This window comes from Populus alba, chromosome 10 (genome assembly GCF_005239225.2).
Source record: "Populus alba chromosome 10, ASM523922v2, whole genome shotgun sequence".
Taxonomy (NCBI): Eukaryota; Viridiplantae; Streptophyta; class Magnoliopsida; order Malpighiales; family Salicaceae; genus Populus; species Populus alba.
The window spans coordinates 14,830,462-14,849,463 of NC_133293.1; the positions used below are offsets into that span (position 1 = coordinate 14,830,462).

General features: G+C 33.6%; 3 protein-coding genes and 1 non-coding gene across 5 annotated transcripts; 1 reads left to right on the forward strand and 3 right to left on the reverse strand.

Moving 5' to 3' along the window:
• Nucleotides 1-2,986: 2,986 nt before the first annotated feature.
• LOC118046498 (small COPII coat GTPase SAR1A) lies at nt 2,987-5,227 on the reverse strand. Its single transcript, XM_035055432.2, has 3 exons — nt 4,948-5,227; nt 4,712-4,843; nt 2,987-3,493 (listed from the first exon to the last, which is right to left on the reverse strand). Exons 1-3 carry the CDS (start codon nt 5,074-5,076, stop codon nt 3,173-3,175), a joined length of 582 nt encoding a protein of 193 aa, XP_034911323.1. The 5' UTR covers nt 5,077-5,227; the 3' UTR covers nt 2,987-3,172.
• LOC118048136 (small nucleolar RNA snoR83) lies at nt 3,887-4,009 on the reverse strand. Its single transcript, XR_004687434.1, has one exon. It is a non-coding gene; the product is annotated as a small nucleolar RNA snoR83 (small nucleolar RNA).
• A 1,725-nt stretch (nt 5,228-6,952) lies between the features above and the next one.
• LOC118046488 (large ribosomal subunit protein eL29z) lies at nt 6,953-7,678 on the forward strand. Of its 2 annotated transcripts, none has more exons than XM_035055422.2 (3): nt 6,953-7,103; nt 7,209-7,312; nt 7,398-7,678. In XM_035055422.2, exons 2-3 carry the CDS (start codon nt 7,211-7,213, stop codon nt 7,479-7,481), a joined length of 186 nt encoding a protein of 61 aa, XP_034911313.1. In that variant the 5' UTR covers nt 6,953-7,103; nt 7,209-7,210; the 3' UTR covers nt 7,482-7,678. The 2 variants fall into 2 exon arrangements, with proteins under 2 accessions (XP_034911313.1, XP_073267866.1); XM_073411765.1 differs by having other exon boundaries at nt 6,959-7,103; nt 7,203-7,312.
• Nucleotides 7,679-10,438: 2,760 nt separating this feature from the next.
• LOC118046482 (dihydrolipoyl dehydrogenase 2, chloroplastic) lies at nt 10,439-17,184 on the reverse strand. Its single transcript, XM_035055409.2, has 15 exons — nt 16,669-17,184; nt 16,042-16,188; nt 15,792-15,926; nt 15,522-15,639; nt 15,130-15,254; nt 14,267-14,392; nt 14,074-14,154; nt 13,515-13,577; nt 13,345-13,419; nt 13,176-13,254; nt 12,986-13,086; nt 12,673-12,786; nt 11,574-11,687; nt 11,277-11,348; nt 10,439-10,789 (listed from the first exon to the last, which is right to left on the reverse strand). Exons 1-15 carry the CDS (start codon nt 16,999-17,001, stop codon nt 10,742-10,744), a joined length of 1,731 nt encoding a protein of 576 aa, XP_034911300.1. The 5' UTR covers nt 17,002-17,184; the 3' UTR covers nt 10,439-10,741.
• Between the last annotated feature and the right edge of the window lie 1,818 nt (nt 17,185-19,002).

Consider the following 19,002-nt stretch of genomic DNA (forward strand, 5'->3'; position numbering starts at 1 on the left):
AAGAACACCAAAAAAACTAATTTAAAAAATATATATATATATATATATATATTTAAAACACAAAAACAAGCCGCTTATTAGTTATTAGACAACTATTTTATATAATACGTAACGTATGGAAACACAAGCCAACTCATGTTTCTAAAAGTTTCAATTTTTTTTATATATTTTTGATTATTTTAATGTGTTGATTATAAAATTGATTTTTTTAAAAAAAAAAAAATATTATTTTGATGTATTTCAGTATGAAAGGTACTTTGAAAAGCAATTACAACTACTCTTAAATATGAAAAAAAAAAAATAGTTGAGATTTTGAGTTATTAGACTTTATTTATAACTTCTTCTTTTTTTTTTTTGTAAATTATTGGATTTATTTTCTAACTCCTTTTGACCCAGCAGAGGGGATGACTGATTAGTTGGTTCAGTGGAATGGCACGTAATAACTTCACCATTGTGTACAGACAGTGAAAAAGAACTTCTATTTCTTAACCAAGTTACAAGGTCGTACGGGTGGCCTGAGTTGTAAATTAAAGAAAAACATAGCGAATTCTCTCCCAGTCATAAGTTTTTTTTTTTTTTAATAATAAATGGATTGTTTTTGTATTTTAAAAGTATTTTTAAAAATAATTAAAAAATTTTATTTTTATATTTTAAATTAATATTTTTAAATCATTTTGATAAATTATATAACAATAATTTTTAAAATTATGGTGACAAGTGCCAAATACGGGATCTCTCATTTTTGAATTTGTGTGCTCCTGGTGAGTTGAGCTCTCGAATGATTCACAATGCATTGAGTGAAGCACTACGAAACTCGGCTAGGAGAGCTCCACATTGAAAGTACAATGTGTCGAAATGGGGACCAAAGTTTCTGCACAAAGCAATCCATGTTTTTACGAGAGAATGTGAGGGAATGAAGCACTAGATGGAGCATGAAAAAACACTCCAAGACGGACAAAAAATGAGCCCAGACAGCATGTATCCTGAGACGGACAATAGTAAGAAACTAGTTTTTTTAGCGTGCATTACGTAGGGGGTAATTTTTTTTTTTTACCCTAAAACAAAATGTTAGTTGTTAGGGAGTTAGAAATTCGATCATGATAGACGAAATATTTATAAAATACTTAAATAATAATATTTTAAAAAATAATTTTTTAATTATTTTTTGAGATGGCAAGTTAATTATAATTAATATATGAAACTTGTGACATGAGATATGAGATCCTGATAAAACCATAAAATCCATATAAAAACAAGTTAAAATGACCAATAAAAAATGAATCAAATATCGAAGGGTAGAAGTGAGAAAAAATAAATTTTATAAAAAAAAAAAATCACTTAAATATATTGGTGGTCAGCACAACACTAAAGGCCACACCAAATTTTTTCAGACACGTAAAAAAAAGAGTTAATGCAACGCTAGGATTTCCAAATAAGTAAAAGAAATTTGAGACCTGAGTTATTAATTCAAGTTAAGTTGAATAAATTTGGTTAATTTAACAACAAAAAAAAGGCAACCCTAATTTAATAACATTAAAAACCAAGTAAACTTGGGTGAGTCTCTTAGATCCGGGTTAATTTTTCAAAGTTCATACCCCGTTGAAATTTTTTAACTCAATCTCAATCAAGAAGCCCAGTTTCTGACAAAAAAAAAAAACAAGCTATAAAAAATGATGTCAACATTTGTTAACATATTAAGCTTATTGTCCAAGTCATTTGACCAAAATCACCAAATTTGAAAAACCTCAAAGCTTAATTTTTAAATAATTAAATGTTGAAAGATAAAATTATATAAAAAAAAAATCATAAAAGGATCAAGCCTGACCGAGTCAACTTATAAAATCCTGATTTTTCATAAATTAAATATTGAAGGACAAAATAAAAAAACATCAACCGCACAAAATTATATATAAAAAAAAGTAATTAAAAGCAAAATAAAAAAGGTGCGAGCCTATATAGGTTAACTTGCCAAATTTATAGATCAGGTCCCAAGACTATGATAACTTGTTATGAAGAAAAACGACAAAAACCATGAAGTATATTTTGTTAAAAAATCAATGTTGAGTAATGAGATAAAAAAAATAAATCTAAAAAAAACAATGTCATCGTGTGTTAACTTATAAAACTCATAATATGAACCATTTAATCAGAACACCAAATTTAGAAAAAACATGAATTTCATTTTTGAATAAATCAAATATCAAATAATGAAATTGAAAATAAAAAATTAGTTATGCAAAAGGATTTAGAAGAAAAAATAGTAATTAAAAAAATAAAGATCAAATTTGAAAAAAAAAAAGAAAAAGAGAAAGGATAATTTTTTATTGAAAGGATAAATTTAAAAGAAAAATTAATTTAATAAAATAATTAAAAAAATAAATTACCAAAAAATAAAAATTATAAAACAAAAAAAATATAAAGATCAACACTCAAAATAAGCTCAATTAAAAAAACTACCTTGAAATTTTAAATGATTAGCACGAATGAGAGAGAGAGAAAAAGAAAAAACAATGTTGCTGGTGACTACCACTGAGAAACAACTAACACGTGCCACGTGAAATCCAATAACATAGCAGAAAGAAGTTTTTTACAATTGATGTTAGTCATACGTGTCAACAGCTTCTTTTTTTATATTTATCTAGAACCAAATAATTACTACAAAAAAATCCTTTAGAAAATTACACAAAACCCCCCGAAACGATGCCTAAGTGGATCATTACACAATGCTTAAGAAAAGTAAGAAGGCAAAAACATACCCTTGACTATAGAAAAGTGTTTTTTTTTTGCTTGAAAAGGTGTATTCAAGTAATTGTGGGGAAAAAAGGAGAAAAAACCGACCGGCCCTTAATAAATATGAAATGATAAATGAACCCCAATTTTATCTCCAACGTCGGACAAAACCATAATTTTATTGTTCTAATCCTAGGGACCTCATTGATCCACAAAAAAATGATAATCTGTCACAAAGATACTGCACGCACTGTAGTTCGATAAACTCCAATTTCACAAAGGCTGAGTTATCAATCATATGTTACTACAGTTGTTAATCCTTCGGAAACAAAATCATCAAAGACAAACAAAAATTCCATATTCAACGTAACTGTAGTAAGACAGTGCAAAAAATGAGGGAAAAACTCCAAAAGAGTAACAAGGCCAGGTGTTACTCCAGATTCTACTTGATATATTGAGACATCCACTTGAAGCCATCACCGTATCCCATCTTGCGGACAATACTGCACATGAAAACCTCAAGAGGACGGACATTGGAGTCTACCAGATTCACCTTCCCCTTGCCAGTAGTGAAATTGTTGAGCCCAAGACTATAACGGAGCTCATCTTCTGAAGCAGCATAGGGAATGTCAATCTTGTTGCCTAGAATCAGAAATGGAACATTAGCCAAGGATTCATCTGATAGGAGGGCATCCAGTTCCTTCTTTGACTCGGCAAACCTCTCCTTGTCAAATGCATCCACTAGGTAAACCACCGCGTCCACCTGTTCATTGAGAAAAAAACTGTTTGGTTTATACTCCTAGCAATTCCAAAATTAGTCTGTGAAAGAAGAACAGATTCTTCACAAGAACTGAGGGAGTTTACAGAATATCTGCTTGTATTAGAAATCTAGCCACAGGGAAAAACAAGCTAGTCATACCAGATGAACAATGAACACCGCATAACAGCTGGATCGGTACCAACCGGCACCTTACATGAGAACTACAGAATCATTGGGTGCAGCAAATATTTTGGGACTTGAATTCAATTAAGACATAGTTAATTCATTCTACCTCCAACCAATGAACTCAGCACAATTTTCATTATTCAGTTTTAACTTCTAAGTGAAAGACTCCTAGGTCAACTTCATAAAGCACTTGCATAAAGACCCAAGATGCGTTATTTGGAAAGCTACTATTGGAACACCTCTGAAAAACAAAAGGGTGCTATCAGCGAAACTTCCAATATCGTTGTTGGCCTCCCATGAATCAAATAAAAACAGGCAAAGTTTAGCTGGGATTATGAAGGCACGACGACATGAGTGAAGAAGGAAATCAGGTTATCTTTTCACATAAAGAAGTCAACCAGCTGAAAACAAAGCTGCAAAAACCAGTTTGCAAAGATAGAAAGATGGTTTTGATCTGTAATTCTGCAAGGCAAAGCGCACACATGTGATCTCAGCAAGCAAGAAAATGAAGAGACAATTTAGCATTTCCAATGATTCAGCCACAACCAGATCTATAATACATCAGTGACGAGCAAGAAAGGAAAAGAAGGCAGCTACATAATACAATTGCCTTTGCTCCAAATCGAGATTCAAATAACATAACAACACACGGCATAATTAGAAGCAGCAAAAAAGCAACTCTAATCACGCCATTCTGGCAAGACTGATCTTGAAATTACAGTCAAAGAACCACAAATCACACCCTTTTAAAACCGAAGTCGTTTTATGATGCCACAGTTACAAGTCATCAATTAGCATGGAAAGGAAAAAATAAGTTGCAAAGATAACATATTAAAAGTACCCTCCAATCAACAGGGACAGATTTTTTTTCCATCTATTTGACCAACATAAAACTTATTATTACGTACTAGAAATAAAACTTGCGAAAATCAAAGCCCAAAAATTCGATTCAACAAGAGAGTTGAAGAAAACATACAATCACAAAGAAATCAAGACAAAAACAATCGCATCGAATTATGAAAAACAAAAAGCAACCTTAGCATAGTAATCTTTCCAAACACGACGAGCGATCTGGTGGCCGCCCAAATCAAAAGCCTTGAACTTGATTTTTCCAATGCTCAATTCCTCTGATGTTGGATGCTGGGTTGGCTGATGTTGTACTAACCTCTACAGAAAAACAGATCCCAGATTCAATAAACCAAAACAAACATGTAATAATTAATAAAGACGCGAACTTTATATCAAGAATGAGGAAAGAAAGAAACCAAGACCTCGTCTTTCAACATGTGAAGAAGGGTTGTCTTGCCAGCATTATCAAGACCCAAGAAAAGAATCTTGGCTTCTTTTTGCCATAAACCAAGAGATGCAAGAACCCCGTAGAACCAATCTAAAAGAAACATGTTTCTTTCTCGTTTGTTGATTCTTGATGGGTTCTTTAGTTTGTGAACCAAAGAGAGTAATAATAATAAAATCAAGTATTGGGGAGAGAGATCTAATCTAATAATACTAGCAATAAAAAAAGGGGGCTGGCTATGTATGGCTAGCCAGCTAGGGACCAGAAAGAATGGGGGTTAAAAACCTTAATAACTGGGCGGAGCAGTAATGACAAGGACAATGAAAAGTTTGTGTGATTAGCACTGGAAAAAATAAAATAAAATGCAATAACATAGGATTTTTTTTTCCCATGAAATAACACAGTTTAATGATACTGTGGTTCATAAATGTGATATTTTAATAATATTCTGCTTTAGAATCATAATATTTGCTTAAATATAGCTGTTATGAAACTGTAAAATTAATTATAATTTTATGTTTTTCAATCTAGATTTAAATTTTATTTGATGTTACATGTCTGAAATACAACATTTTAAATTATCATGATTCACTTAAATATCGTACTTCAAAAGTATAAAAATATTAAAATATATTATTTTACTAAAGAGAATTTAAACAATGCTATTCGGTCAAAATTTTATATTTATCATGTTAATTTATTTTTTTAAAAAAACCTAAAGTTAAATATGTATTCAAGGGCCTGTCTCCGCTATATTTTATTGCCGTCAATTTCTTTTTCTTTCTTTGGCGTTCTCGATTAGCTTGCTCACTCAGTGTTCCAACTCACCGTGGCTGGTTTCCACTGGCTTGGCTCAAACCAGGGGTTAGGTGAGGTCAACAAATGATGAGTTGTGACCGTGTCGGTCAGTATTTATTCGCATTCATTTGTTGGAAAATACGGACCATCCCTCTAAAACTTTATCGTAATCGTTAATTAAAAAAACATCTCATTGTTCCATTTTTTTTTTTCATTTTCCCTGGTAATTTTGTTCCTATGCTAACAGGGGTATGGTTGAGAGTCTAGATCCCATTACTCGTTTGATAATTTTGTCCCTATGCTAACAAAGCAGGAGAGGGAAAGGGACAGGACAAGAAAAAAAGTAGCTCTGGTGATAATATTTTTAGTACTATAAAAAATTTGGTGAGATAAATCATGGATATTTTAAGCCATATACCTTCTTTCTTTACTATATTTATTTCAACTCGTTTTTTATCAATCATATTTTTATGTGTAAATTATTCTATTTATGAGAAATAATTTTAAATCATAACTCGATGTCAAATATTACTTCTTTTATAATTCATGTCAAGTGTATTTTTAATATAATTATAAATAAAAAAAACAACATAAATTAATGAATTTGTAAAAGCTGCAAGGAAGGACATTGATAATAATAAGGAAGAATACTATCATCAAACATCAAATTAGATGTTACCTTCTATACTAATGGATTTTATCTTGTTATTTCTTTTTGAATTGGCACTTTTTTCCCCTTTTAATTCTGATTATTTTTCTTATTTCATGGTTAAACTATTTTAATATCCAATCAAGTTATGTTTAAATTAATTAAATTAGCTCAACACAATTCTCTTACATAATTTAGTTTTAAATACAGACTAGACAATGGATCAAATGTTTTTTTTTATTGATTTTAATTTTTTTTTAATTTTATTTTTTTTTTTACCAACTTGTCAATTATCCTTAAAATAGTCAAGTCAACTACGTTGCCTATAGTTTAATTTTTAAATAAAAATAAAGAATAGAATTATAAATTTTTTTTAATAACACTGTTTGTTAAACAATTCCTGATTTGTTTTTTTAAATTTCAAAAAAGTTTTGGATTTTTTTAGCGCGAGCTGATGAACTATTTTACATGGAAGAGAGAAAGAAGCTGCATGGGCCAAATGTTCAAAGCCCACCAAAGAAGCCCTGTATTTAAATGTTTCTCAACCACAAAGGCGTACAAGCAGGGCCGTCTCGGGACAATTATTTTTTCGTGACACTCCAATTTCTATAAAGGCAGCAGCGAATTAGGGTTTGGCCTGATCGCCTCTCTTTCTGCCCCAGAGCCGCACCAACTCTTCGTCTCAGGTCTGCACATCCATTTCACCATCAACACCCCCTTTTTTCCTTACATAAACAGATCATGTTGTTTTTGTGAGACTGATTATCAACTGTTTCTTTTTTGAGTTGCAGAGATGGCCAAGTCAAAGAATCACACAGCACACAACCAGTCACACAAAGCTCACCAAAATGGCATCAAGAAACCCAAGAGGCATCGCCACACCTCCACCAAAGGGGTACTTTTCCTTTCTTTCTTGTGAATCTGTTACGTTTGTTTTTAGCTCCGCAGTAATGTTTTGTTAATGTGTCTTTTGTGTGTAGATGGACCCCAAGTTTTTGAGGAACCAGAGGTACGCAAGGAAGCATAACAAGAAGTGCGGTGAGACAGCCTCCGAGGAAGAGTAGAATCCTTGCCTTCTAAACGAGCACTATCTTGCCATTATAGTGTAGTGTCTCAATGTTACTTATTTTGGATTTTGTTTTCCGGTAGTTGGCTGTACGGTCAAACTAGAAATTTCGATTTTGGATTATTGCTACTGATGTTTGTTTAAGATTTTTAAAGCTTTGGATTATTATAATTATTCCATGATTGTGTTCTTGTTTCTGTATCTTATTTATTTTTCTTATTGCTTATTTGTTGTGTTATCCTAGGATTTCCAAAGTTTATTGAAGTTTAGGTGATAAATCATTAGTTTTACATTGCTATACTAGTTGTGTTAAATTTACTTTTGTTATAATTCTCGTAAATCAGTCCCTATTGATATCACCCGATGCTGGTAGATTGGGTTTCCCTTTTGGTAGTCAATGCGTTTTCCTATTTAGTGGCAATGCAGTTCTGGTTTTAGAAGTCAGCTTATTTAGCTTGGAAATTCCTTTTGAGTTCAGGATTGTTCTTTATTTATATAACAAGCTATAAAAAGTTTAATGATGCGTTTTAGTTTGATCGTAGCTTTTGAATGTGGTGTCTCAGTGATCTTCAATGTCTTTTAGCTCCAACTTAGGCGGTGCTGGTGTCTGTCATGATGGTGGCCAATTAGCCAATCACATATAAGCCCTATGGCTGTTTTTTATGTGAATGGTCAGTAAGCTCACCGAAAGTAGCTCTGTTGGTGGCATTTGATAGTGAACTGGAATTGTGGTTTCACTTTAATGTCAGTGACTACATACCATTAATGATATGATGTTACTTAAGTTTTGTCCTTAATTGTGTAATTTTGTGAGAAACTACATTTTTACATGGTGTGCTCAGCATTAGACATTTATTTTTCTGTGTTTCAAGCTTGTTCGAGATTGTTGTTCTGAATTCCAGTTCTTTCATTCTTTTCTTATAAATGATGAGATGTTTTTTCATCCTTTTGTTCTTCACGTGTCGAAGAGGCAGAGAGATGGAAAGGAGCTGTGAATTAAGTTTCGTTTGGATTTTCTGTCTGTAGTTACTTGGTTATAATGCTGAAGATTATTAGATGAATATAAACTTGAAAACAAGCACATGGGGCTTAGTTTCTTCTGCTGTTTTTAATTTTATCCTTCCATGTTCATCGGAGTACTTGTGAAGCGATTGCCTTTAGCTTGTTGCCTTCAGCTTGCGACCTTGATGATTTCTTGAAGGATCAATTTAAAATTGCTGTCTTGTGGGGTTCAGCCAATGCGTAGACTCGGATTTATGTAGAGGAATTGTGTTATACCAGCTCAGATCATCAACACCCAACAGATTATATTATATTATATACATTTATTAATGATGATAAATGCTTTTGATTTTAACCCAGAAAAAAAAAATCGTCCTCCGTATTTAAAGGTCATCGAAATATTAGCTTCTTCATTCTTTTGGCGAATTGGTAGGGAGGTTGGAGATGCGGACGCCTGTGGCATCCGATGTTGGATCCACTCATGAATGGAAATGATCAGCTGATTCTCGCATCAAATCAATGAGGAATTGGTGGGCAAAATCAGGGTCGTGCTCTCCTCTCCCTTTAGGATGGGTTCAAGGATAATTTTATTAGGTTAATGCTTTCTTACAGTCCTTTAGTTTTTGTTTTGTTTAAGAGATTTTTCTATCGTGTTTGTATATTCTGTTTTTGTTATTATCACTTCTTTTAATGTTATAATTTTTTTTTGTTAATATACATTTTGGTCTTTAAATTATTTTAAAAAGTTTGCATTAGCCCCTATGTTTTTTACAAAAAACTCTTTGTTTGAAAGCTTTTTGTTCAAGGTATCTTACATTAAATATAATAGTTAAACGAGTTAAAGTAGGTATATTCATGTAAAAAAATAAAACTATTATTTCATATAATACCAATATTTATTATGAGAATTTTCTTTTATTTTTTTCTTTTTATTTATATTTTCCCCCAAGTTTAACCTAAAAAATCTAGTAAAAAATTAAATAAAAATAACAAAAATCATTATGATATTATAAGAACGAATTCTCTTTTAATTCAATAACCTAGCCCTCGAATTTCTTTACAATTGTTGTTTAATACGTACTTTTAACAAGAATTTTAACAAGAAAACAAAAGTTATAATATTATATTTATAAAAATGTTTAATTAATTTGTTCAAATATAAATTTAAATCGTAATTTTAAATAAAATAAAATAAAATAAATTATTTTTTATTAATTAAATATTATATTTATTAATCAAATATTTGATAAATATTGAAGATAAATATTTTTTTATTAAAATTAAATATATTTACATGAATAAAAATCACATATATCAAACATAAAACACTAAATATATATATATATATATATATTTATTTTTTAGGAGAGGATTTGTTTTATCAAAAGAAGGAATTTTGTAAGCAAAATAGGTTATACATGGGCAAATTATCGAACATGTAACGGGCAATCCAGCAGCTTTGGAGAAGAAAACGGTACCTTACCAAGGCATCCCAATCAGCCCAGGGAGCGAATTGAGATCTTTATCACGTAGACCCTGTTTCGAAAAGCATAAGTTTTGAAGGAGGTGAGAAGTGAGCGCAGCGCTGCAGCAACAACACAGACCTAGCGCCGATAATGAACGAGGCCAAGTCATTGAGAAACAGGCGCGTTTAGATGGGTTTGCCGGAGGAGAGTCAAGCACCACCATCTAAATCTTTGTAATTGTTATAATTTCAGGGATAGTTCAGTCATCATAAGAGAAGCCTGTGGTAACAGGCACAAAGGAGTGCCAGTGGCCCTACTCATGATGGAAATGTATCTTACGGGTCTGACGGTCTGTCATCTTAATACCTGATAACAAGCATCAACAACCACAGGAGGATCTTTGTGAGGTATTTTAATCTGGCTACCATGGGCAAGTAAAAAACAAAGATACCACAGGGACTCTCGCAGGCACACAAGAGTTTTAAAATGGTGATAATTAAGAACATTTTTTAATGGAGTAGATTATGAACTGTCCAATATATCATAAACAAAACAAGTTTCAAAATGGAAGTAATATATGAACTTGAGTATCTTTCAAGGCAATGGTGGATACAATAAAACAATAGAGCAACTTATAAATGATTTCAGGCTGCAACAGTCGATCTCTTGATGATGTTTCTTCTGGCAGTGTAATAAATTCATGGATTTTTCTCTAGCATGTGCACTCCTTTATAGTTCCTAATGCAAGCAAATTTCTTCAAAATTTTGTCTACCTCCACAGTTGAGATGCTTAGACAGCAACTGGTTCACTTACTGGGCCTGAAGCATGAGCTTTAACCTGCCCCATAAAATAAGAACTGTCAATAGGTTGAAGTTGGAAGATGCTCTCTTCGGCTTAGTAAATACATGCAACCACCAATTGTGGGTGAACATGTATCAGGATGGGGTTATTGGACAGCAGTTTGCTGAAAAAAGTTCATATACTAACAGCAAGCAGTTTATTGCAAACAAATTGAGGTGGAAACTATTCCCAAGGGAGGTTTATCCATCACCTATTTGTGTCAGTACACACACGTCTTCAATACATTTTAAGTTCAAAGATAAGCTTGTATGAAATATGAGCATAAACCCAGGTATTATCTCAATTTTGAAATCATGAAGGTGCATGTGATTTGTTCTTCTAAATTCGCTTAACCGTATAGCATGGAAACTCAAACAAATGGGATGATCATGGCCATGCTCAGTGTATGCGTGCATGGAGGTGTGTGCCATTACTTTCATGGCGTGATAAGATGATAGGAGTATGTGTTCATTCAGAAGCTCACCTTTGCTGATTTGAAAAGTTCGTCAATAACTTCTGATAGTGTTGGGTGTGCATGAACTGCAAATTTTATGTCCTGCATTGTGCCAAATATAATTAGTAAAGAAGAGGGGTTAGAATCGATGCGTGTACATAAATGAGCTCTGAAGAAGCATTTTCAAGACACAAAGTTGATGGACAAAATAGAGTTGCGAGTTAATTAAGGAATAGAAGTTGCACCCTGATAATAATCATCCAGACTTAATGAATCAGTTCATTCTAAAGGGCATTGTACACCATAAATAGAGATGCACAAGCATACCTGAATACGAGTGCCCAAAGCTATAGCATTGGATGCTTCATGGATGAGATCTGCGGCATGCAACCCAAAAATATGCACGCCAAGTATCTCTCCATTGTCGGGTCTGTATATCAACTGCAAGAAAGTAAAAGAGTACCAGTCATGGAAGTTAGTGAGAATAGATTGATCAACAGGGTCGTATAAAAGCTGAAAGACCTCACATGTAAGCATATGAAAATATAGCAATAACATTTCAATACAAATTTATTGGATTCAGAACAGCAGTTGCAGGCTCCGAACTCATGTTATAGCATCCAATCCAAAAATTAAGCTGTTGGTGGGGCAGCCGACACAATAATTGAGTACACATGAAAATTCATAATTCTGAGTGTGATCAATATCAGTTACTCAATAGGGGACTACTAGAAGCATATGTTTGTGCTTCAACTGATCGCAAGCATCATATTGCCAAGTAGATGCAACAACAAAACAACCAAAAGGCCAGAAAAGATTCTTGAGCAGTTCCTAAAATAAATTTTTCTTCATGGTGATACATAATAACAGCTAGAGAAGAAGAAGATCAAGCAACCGATTAGAGGAAATAAACAACCATGGTCCACAGAAATTGCAGTTGTTTGTGAGTTATATTATTTAATGTTGCCACATTACAATGAGACACTACAGATGATCTTAACTATTTTGTACATCTGATAATAGATCTATGATTAATTAATCTCGGGTAGGCCAAATTTTATTGCAAAATCTGCATTTTGTCTCCATCCACATGGCGCAACTCTTGTTTTAGACCACTATTGATAAGAGTGAATTTAGCAGTCCTTAAACAACAGCCAAATATGTTAACAGCAGCAAAGAATTACTACAATTACTGTTCCAGCAACAGCTAAGAAACTTAATGATGCTCATAACCTATGGAAGAGATCATATTAGATCCAACATGCAAAACAAACTAGTCAATAGTTCAGGTCTCTTAAGAGTAGTTTTGGAATGAATCCAAAGCTATCCAATGAGAAAGGATAACATCAGGTAGTGAATCTTTTTTATAATTCAAATTATGTTTGCAAAGGAAAATTGAGGGGGAAGAAGAGTTAGGGAATCTAACCTTAGCTAGCCCCTCTCCTTCATTTTCTGCCAAGGCCTTTGTGTTGGCCTTGAAACTTGTCTTGGAAACACTTACTTCAAAACCCTCCTTTTCAGCTTTCTCCCTTGCTTGAGGCTGTGAATTTAAGTGTTCAGTCAAAATCTCATGTGTAAAGCAAAATATGAATCTTGTTTGAGAGTCAGAAAGGATGTAAAGAATGCAAATTGTTCATATAGAAGTTGTTTTCAGCTAACTTGATCATAAATCCTGGAGTGAATAAAGCATGATATTACATTCATAGAACGCAATGCAATTGCAAGATTTTAGCATTTACCTCTGTCAATCCAACCATACTGATTTCAGGGTGAGTGAAACAAGCTGCCGGAATGCTCAAATGATTCAGCACGTGATCCCTTCCAGTGATTTGTTCAATCACTGTGTCAAGAATTAATGCAAAAGATGAAACAACTGTAGAAGTAAGCATCGGATTTGAGGTCACCAAAAATGATCCACTTGCAACTAACCTGAAATTCCTTGTGCACTGGCCGCATGAGCAAGCATCATTTTACCATTAGCATCACCAATGCAATACAAGTGAGGAACCTAAGCATTGATATTATCAAATCAGATATTAATAATTATTTGCAACAGCCATATATTAAAATGTGTTTATGAACAAATAATTGAACGAACCGGATCCCCCTTAAAATCAAGGACACGCATCCGCTCATCAACAGGAACAAAACCACGTTTCCTTTCTACATGGACCTGTGGGGGAGAGAGAGAGACAATCAAAACCAATTCCTTCTTCCTGGAGACGAATCTATTTAATTAAAGCAGCACTATCATCAAAGGATGCGTACACTGTCCAAGCCAAGACCATCTGTGAAAGGAGCCCTTCCAGTTGCAATTAATGCTGCATCTACCTATAGCAAAAGCAAAATCAGAGTTACCATGGATGCCATGAGATGAGATTTTAGATCATAAGACAAACAAAGACATCCTTCGAAAACTGGAAATTCACATGCAGTGAAATGATACTGAATACTAATGTTTGAATTAGGCGAGTGTATGCAAATGATCATGCTGGAATTGCAAATTTTACAACTTGTAATTGTTTGGGCTTAAACATAACAGAGGTCCATCTGTAAATTAGCCACCTTATGTTCTGTGAATGGGACAGGGATGCTCATCGACTGCATCTCATTCAATAAGTTCATGATTTAGTTGGTTGTTTCGTGGAGGTACATGACCGGAGATTTAAAAAAAATGCTCAAAGAGATTTACAGGCAGGCGTTTTCTCCTTGAACAACATATAGAAATGAAGTTTTTTAGCAATCTACTTTGCTTGGCTAGGCACTTATAGTGATGGATACAAGCATCCAACATCCAGACTTAATTTAATTGAAACAATTTGCATACCTCTAGAGTATCTTTGGGTTCCTTGGTCTTGGCGTCAATGAGCTCAATGGTAACTGGTTTCCCATTCTTAGCTGGAGTGATCTGTGAATAACAAAAAATAAGATAACAGCAATTCATGGAAGGAAAGAAGAAAGGTAGTTGAGATCATCACCGAAAGGAACAAACAGCTACATGAATATGAAATTCTGATTACCTTGGTTGCAAATACTCCAGTATGATAGTCGATTTTGCGTGGATTAATTAGGACCCTTTGAGCCAACTTTCCAATCTCAGGATCAAATCCAGGCATGAGCTGATCAAGGGCTTCAATAAAGGTGACCTGCAAATAAACCCAATCAAAGACATCAATTATCTGCAAAGAGAAGTTTAGACCATCTAAATTTCTATGTCAAGTAATCTTAGCAATGATGATGCCAAATAAAAAAATTGATCAATGAATACAAGCTACAACGTGACACTGCTCACTTCTTAAAAAAAAAATAAAAAATAAAAAGAAGGAAAAGAATCTAAGGCAGAGCCTTAATGGATATTCATGTCTTAATGAAAAAGGGAATTCCTGAATTCAAGTTCCATGCACTGAAGTGTTAGGCATGAAACTGATGCATCCAGCTACTGAATCCCATATATGTATTGTTTAACAAAATTTAAATGCGTGAGAATATAAACCGCAAACTAATAAAATGCCAGGAATCTGCGAAGGTGGAAACTGAGATAGCTTATCGCCTAGAAATATATACAATTAATTCCATTGGAAAGCTCAAATCATGTTGAGCTTTTTAGATAGATGCACATAAGCACTGCAAAAGTTGGGAAGGATCTTCCCATGGAAGGCTGGGTTCCAACGGGTAGCAAAGTCATGTATAAAGAAACTTGAAGTGAGAAAGGGAAGAGGTAAGAAGAAATCATTAAACAGCATGAAAGGGAGAAAAAAGGAGTTGTTAGTTTATCAAGTTGATCTTTCCCAGCAGAATGTTTGGCAACAGTATTTTCTAAATGGACCTCAGGAAGGGAAAAAAACATAGAAGATAAATAACATAGAAGAAAAAAAGGCAATACCTCACTTCCAAGGGCAGTATACACATCACTGAATTCTAGACCAATATAACCACTTCCTACAATTGCTATCCAATCAGGAACAGACTCCAGTTTGAGTGCATGGTCACTTGTGATTACAGTCTTCCCTGCAGTACGTTACACAGAAATTAGAAGATTCCATATTATAGTATTGCCACAGATGCCCCTTTATTCACAAAAGGCATGCTAGGCTCCTGCAATGCTGTATGCTTTCCACAAGTTGCAGCATAAATGTGAAAAAAAAAAGGGATTGAACAAGAGCAGCATGCATCTTTCAAAGGGTTTTGCATCTTATTATGTGAACTGCTTTGGATCAAACTTTTAATGAAAATGGTTGATCATTGTGTAATAATGAAAAAGGACAGAATATTTACCATCAACTTCAATGCCCTTGGGTACAAAAGGGACAGAACCAGTAGCAATGATTATATCTTTAGCAGTCACTATGTTGCCTGGAGAATCAAGTTTCCCATATCGCACCTTGTGTGGGCCCTGGATGAATCAATAATAAAAAGCATTGGGACGCATCAAAATCCCAAATCACATCACCATAGCACATCTCTAAAAAAAATCTATTTTGTAGACCAAGTAAGAGGATTTTGTTTATGGTTCTGGCGCTCCCGATTGACAGAAAGTTAACTCACCATAATTGAGCCAACACCAGTCAATATATCCACACCCAAGGCCTTCATCGAGTTCGTTAAATTATTACGAATTTTTGTAGCAAGATTATTGGCATGATCTGCCACTCCTTGTCTATCATATCCAGCAGCTGCAACCTATTCACAAATTCCAGGAACGAAATAAAATAACATTATTTGCCCGCATTGAACCAAATAGGAAAAAAAAAAAGAACAAGAAAAACAAAACAGAACAATGAAAATCCTCTATTACCTGCAAACCCAAAGCTTTCATGTGATGCTCGTTCTGTAGTTCACGCATCCGGCCACTTACAGCTAAAAGCGCCTTTGAAGGAACACAACCTCTGTTTACACATGTCCCCCCTATCACATCTCCTTCAATAATAGCAGTTTTCAAACCCTGTAATTATAAATTTGTCAAGATTCACACCCATTCTACTCAGTTCAAATAGCAAAAAATAGCATATTAGTAACACTAAAGCTCAGCTATAAAGAATAAATAAAATTAAAAGAAAAACAATTATGTTATTGTATAAAGCACAGTTAATCTACGCTTGTACAGTTATCGTAGGCACAAGTAATCTAAGATTGTAAACTTAATCAACAAAAATTAAAGCTCAAAATCACTATGATTCAAATAAAAAGGTGAGGATCACAAACATTCAAACAAAATAAGTAAAAAAAAAAAGTCACACTAAAGCACAGATGGTCTGAGCTTCACTACATAATGAGACAGAAAAAATAAATCAACAGATGAAGATCAATGTGATTTAAATAGTAAAAAAAAGAGTTAAAAAGTAGAAATCAATTAAATACTTAATCTAAGCTTCTACTATTAACAATTACAAAGCGAGAAGAAAACAGTTAAGAAGTTAACTACCTTCTCAACAGCGTGAAGAGCGGCACCATGGCCGCCAACACCAGCACCGATAATGACCAAATCATAATCAAATGACTTTGGCGCGCTTCCATTATTGGATAAAGAAGCTGAGATTGCACTGTTAATTTTATTAGAGTGGATTTTACTTTGGGGGGGTTGAGAGCGAGAGAGAGAAGAGAAGCCTGAAAAAGCTTCTCTTCTAAGACCGCAGAAACGGAGATTTATGGGCTTAGAAGGGGAGAAAGGGAGGGAATGATTAACCGTGTAGTTTGATTTGGGAATGGTTGAGGCTGCTGCGGGCTGATAGAGCGAGAGAGTTACCGAGGATTGCATCTTGCAAGAAAGAAGTAGAGCAAATGCGAGAGAGTTGTGGAAGAGAGATATTATACAAAGGGAAGGTCTTTTTAAAAAAGTTCAGAGGCTTTCAGAGAGGTAGAGGGCTTTGTGAAGTCCGTTGAAAGGGGCGGAGATATCAAAGTGCGGCTGATGAGCTACTTTTGCCATCTTCCTTTATTTTTTCTTCTTTGTTGCTGCACGCATGTAGCATGGCGCGTACCGTTTTGCTTGTTGAAAAATGATTCCCCTCCCCCCTTTCTTCACAAACTACATATTGGTCCTTGATCTATTGTTTTATTTAGATCCTTATTCTTTTGATTTTTGATTTTCGGAGAGCTTTACATTTTCTCGGTGATAAAAGAAAAGAGGGACACATACAAATTGCCTAATAATATTCATTATAATTCCACTTCCAGCATCAGATATCATAGATAAGGGTTTTTCTTCTTCCAAGCTCTAAGATTGAAATATAGACTAAGGTATAGTAAAAACACGCCATAGACCAGATTCTCAGATATTAGAATCATGCCCTCTGCATCAACATACAATTTGCTGGTGGTGGTTTCAATGATAATGTGGAAAGCGTCCCTCCTTGATTTGTGCACACATTGGCACCCATTGCAACAAAAATAAATAAAATTAGCTATTTTTTCAATATTTGCTTGAGAAAAAGCCTGGTGTGTTGAATGTTTGTGCTCGCAAAAAGCTGTGCTACACACTGTCGTCACTTCGTCTTCTTTCCTGCAATTAACAGCTTCCATGAAATCTGAACTGTGTGTGCAATATTTGCCGAAGTGCTAGGTGTCTTCGCTATTTTTTTTAAAACGAAGACACTGTCAAACACCAAAAAAAAATAAAATTACAGTGTCAGAAGACAAGCCAGGAATTATAAAGGCCAAATATCAGAACGCATAAGTACTGGTGGAAACTTGAGACACTCAAACTCGGACATCTTGCAAGGAAAAAGGGAGATTTCATGTAACATTCCTGATCAACCTGAATCCAGGAAGTGTAAGACACACAACTGATCAAAACTCTAATAAAATAATTCTCATGATCAGATCAGATCAGGATAACTAAGTTGTCCAATAATATACGAGGTGAGCTCGGACAGTGAATCTTACCAGTATGAGTTTAGGACAGATCTCACATGAGAAGAAAGATTGAACACGAAGACAAACTTCTGCAGAATCATGCACTCGTTTATCAGCAAACAGTGACACTATCGATATCTAATTGCACATATGGCAGTAGCAGCAATATCTAATTGATGGGAATAAGTCCTTAACCGAGGTTAGAGGTGAGTATTGCTGCTTTGGAATTCCCTGAATCAGAACAGGGTGAGAGAGGAGACTTGAATCACATACAGCCCATGATCTGTAGTATGACTTTGCAAACCTAGGAAATATTCCTAGATGATCATCTCTAAAATATCAAAGTTAAAGGGTTTAAAATATGTGGTGATTATTTTTCAAGTTTTTTTTTTATATATTTTAAATAATTTTTTTATTTAAAAAAATATTTTTGATATTAGAATATTAAAACGATATAAAAATTATATATAAAATATTATTTTTAAAAATAAAAAAATCAAAATTTATCTAACAACTTTTAGGGTGTGTTTGTTTTGCACCTGTTTTTGTATTTATGGTGCAAAAAACATAGCAAGTTGTTTTATAACGGTAAAAACTGCATTTTTTTTTTATTATGAGATCAACTAAAAAATTAAGTTTGAAACTTATTTTTCATGAAGCAGTTTTTACATGTTTCTTTAACTGCGTTTTCGTAAAATACTGTTTGTTTTTGCGTTTCAAAAGCGCTTTTAAAAAATTTAATAATTTTTATTTTTTTTTTGGTTCAATTTTTTTTTGTGTTTTTAGATTAATTCGATGCACTGATATCAAAAATAATTTTAAAAAAATAAAAACACATTATTTTAATGCATTTTCAAGTAAAAAATATTTTAAAAAATAACCACAACTACATAACTATCAAATA

Excerpts from the sequence above, each read along its gene's own strand:
- LOC118046488 (XM_035055422.2), top strand. The coding sequence starts at position 7,211 with ATGGCCAAGTCAAAGAATCACACAGCACACAACCAGTCACACAAAGCT. Across the intron at positions 7,313-7,397 it reads GCCACACCTCCACCAAAGGG|ATGGACCCCAAGTTTTTGAG; the intron begins GTACTTTTCCTT and ends TTTTGTGTGTAG.
- LOC118046498 (XM_035055432.2), bottom strand. The coding sequence starts at position 5,076 with ATGTTTCTTTTAGATTGGTTCTACGGGGTTCTTGCATCTCTTGGTTTA. Across the intron at positions 4,844-4,947 it reads TTCACATGTTGAAAGACGAG|AGGTTAGTACAACATCAGCC; the intron begins GTCTTGGTTTCT and ends GTTTTTCTGTAG. Across the intron at positions 3,494-4,711 it reads GGAAAGATTACTATGCTAAG|GTGGACGCGGTGGTTTACCT; the intron begins GTTGCTTTTTGT and ends CTCAATGAACAG.
- LOC118046482 (XM_035055409.2), bottom strand. The coding sequence starts at position 17,001 with ATGCAATCCTCGGTAACTCTCTCGCTCTATCAGCCCGCAGCAGCCTCA. Across the intron at positions 15,640-15,791 it reads CTGGTGTTGGCTCAATTATG|GGCCCACACAAGGTGCGATA; the intron begins GTGAGTTAACTT and ends TGATTCATCCAG. Across the intron at positions 11,349-11,573 it reads CTTTGGGCACTCGTATTCAG|GACATAAAATTTGCAGTTCA; the intron begins GTATGCTTGTGC and ends GGCACAATGCAG.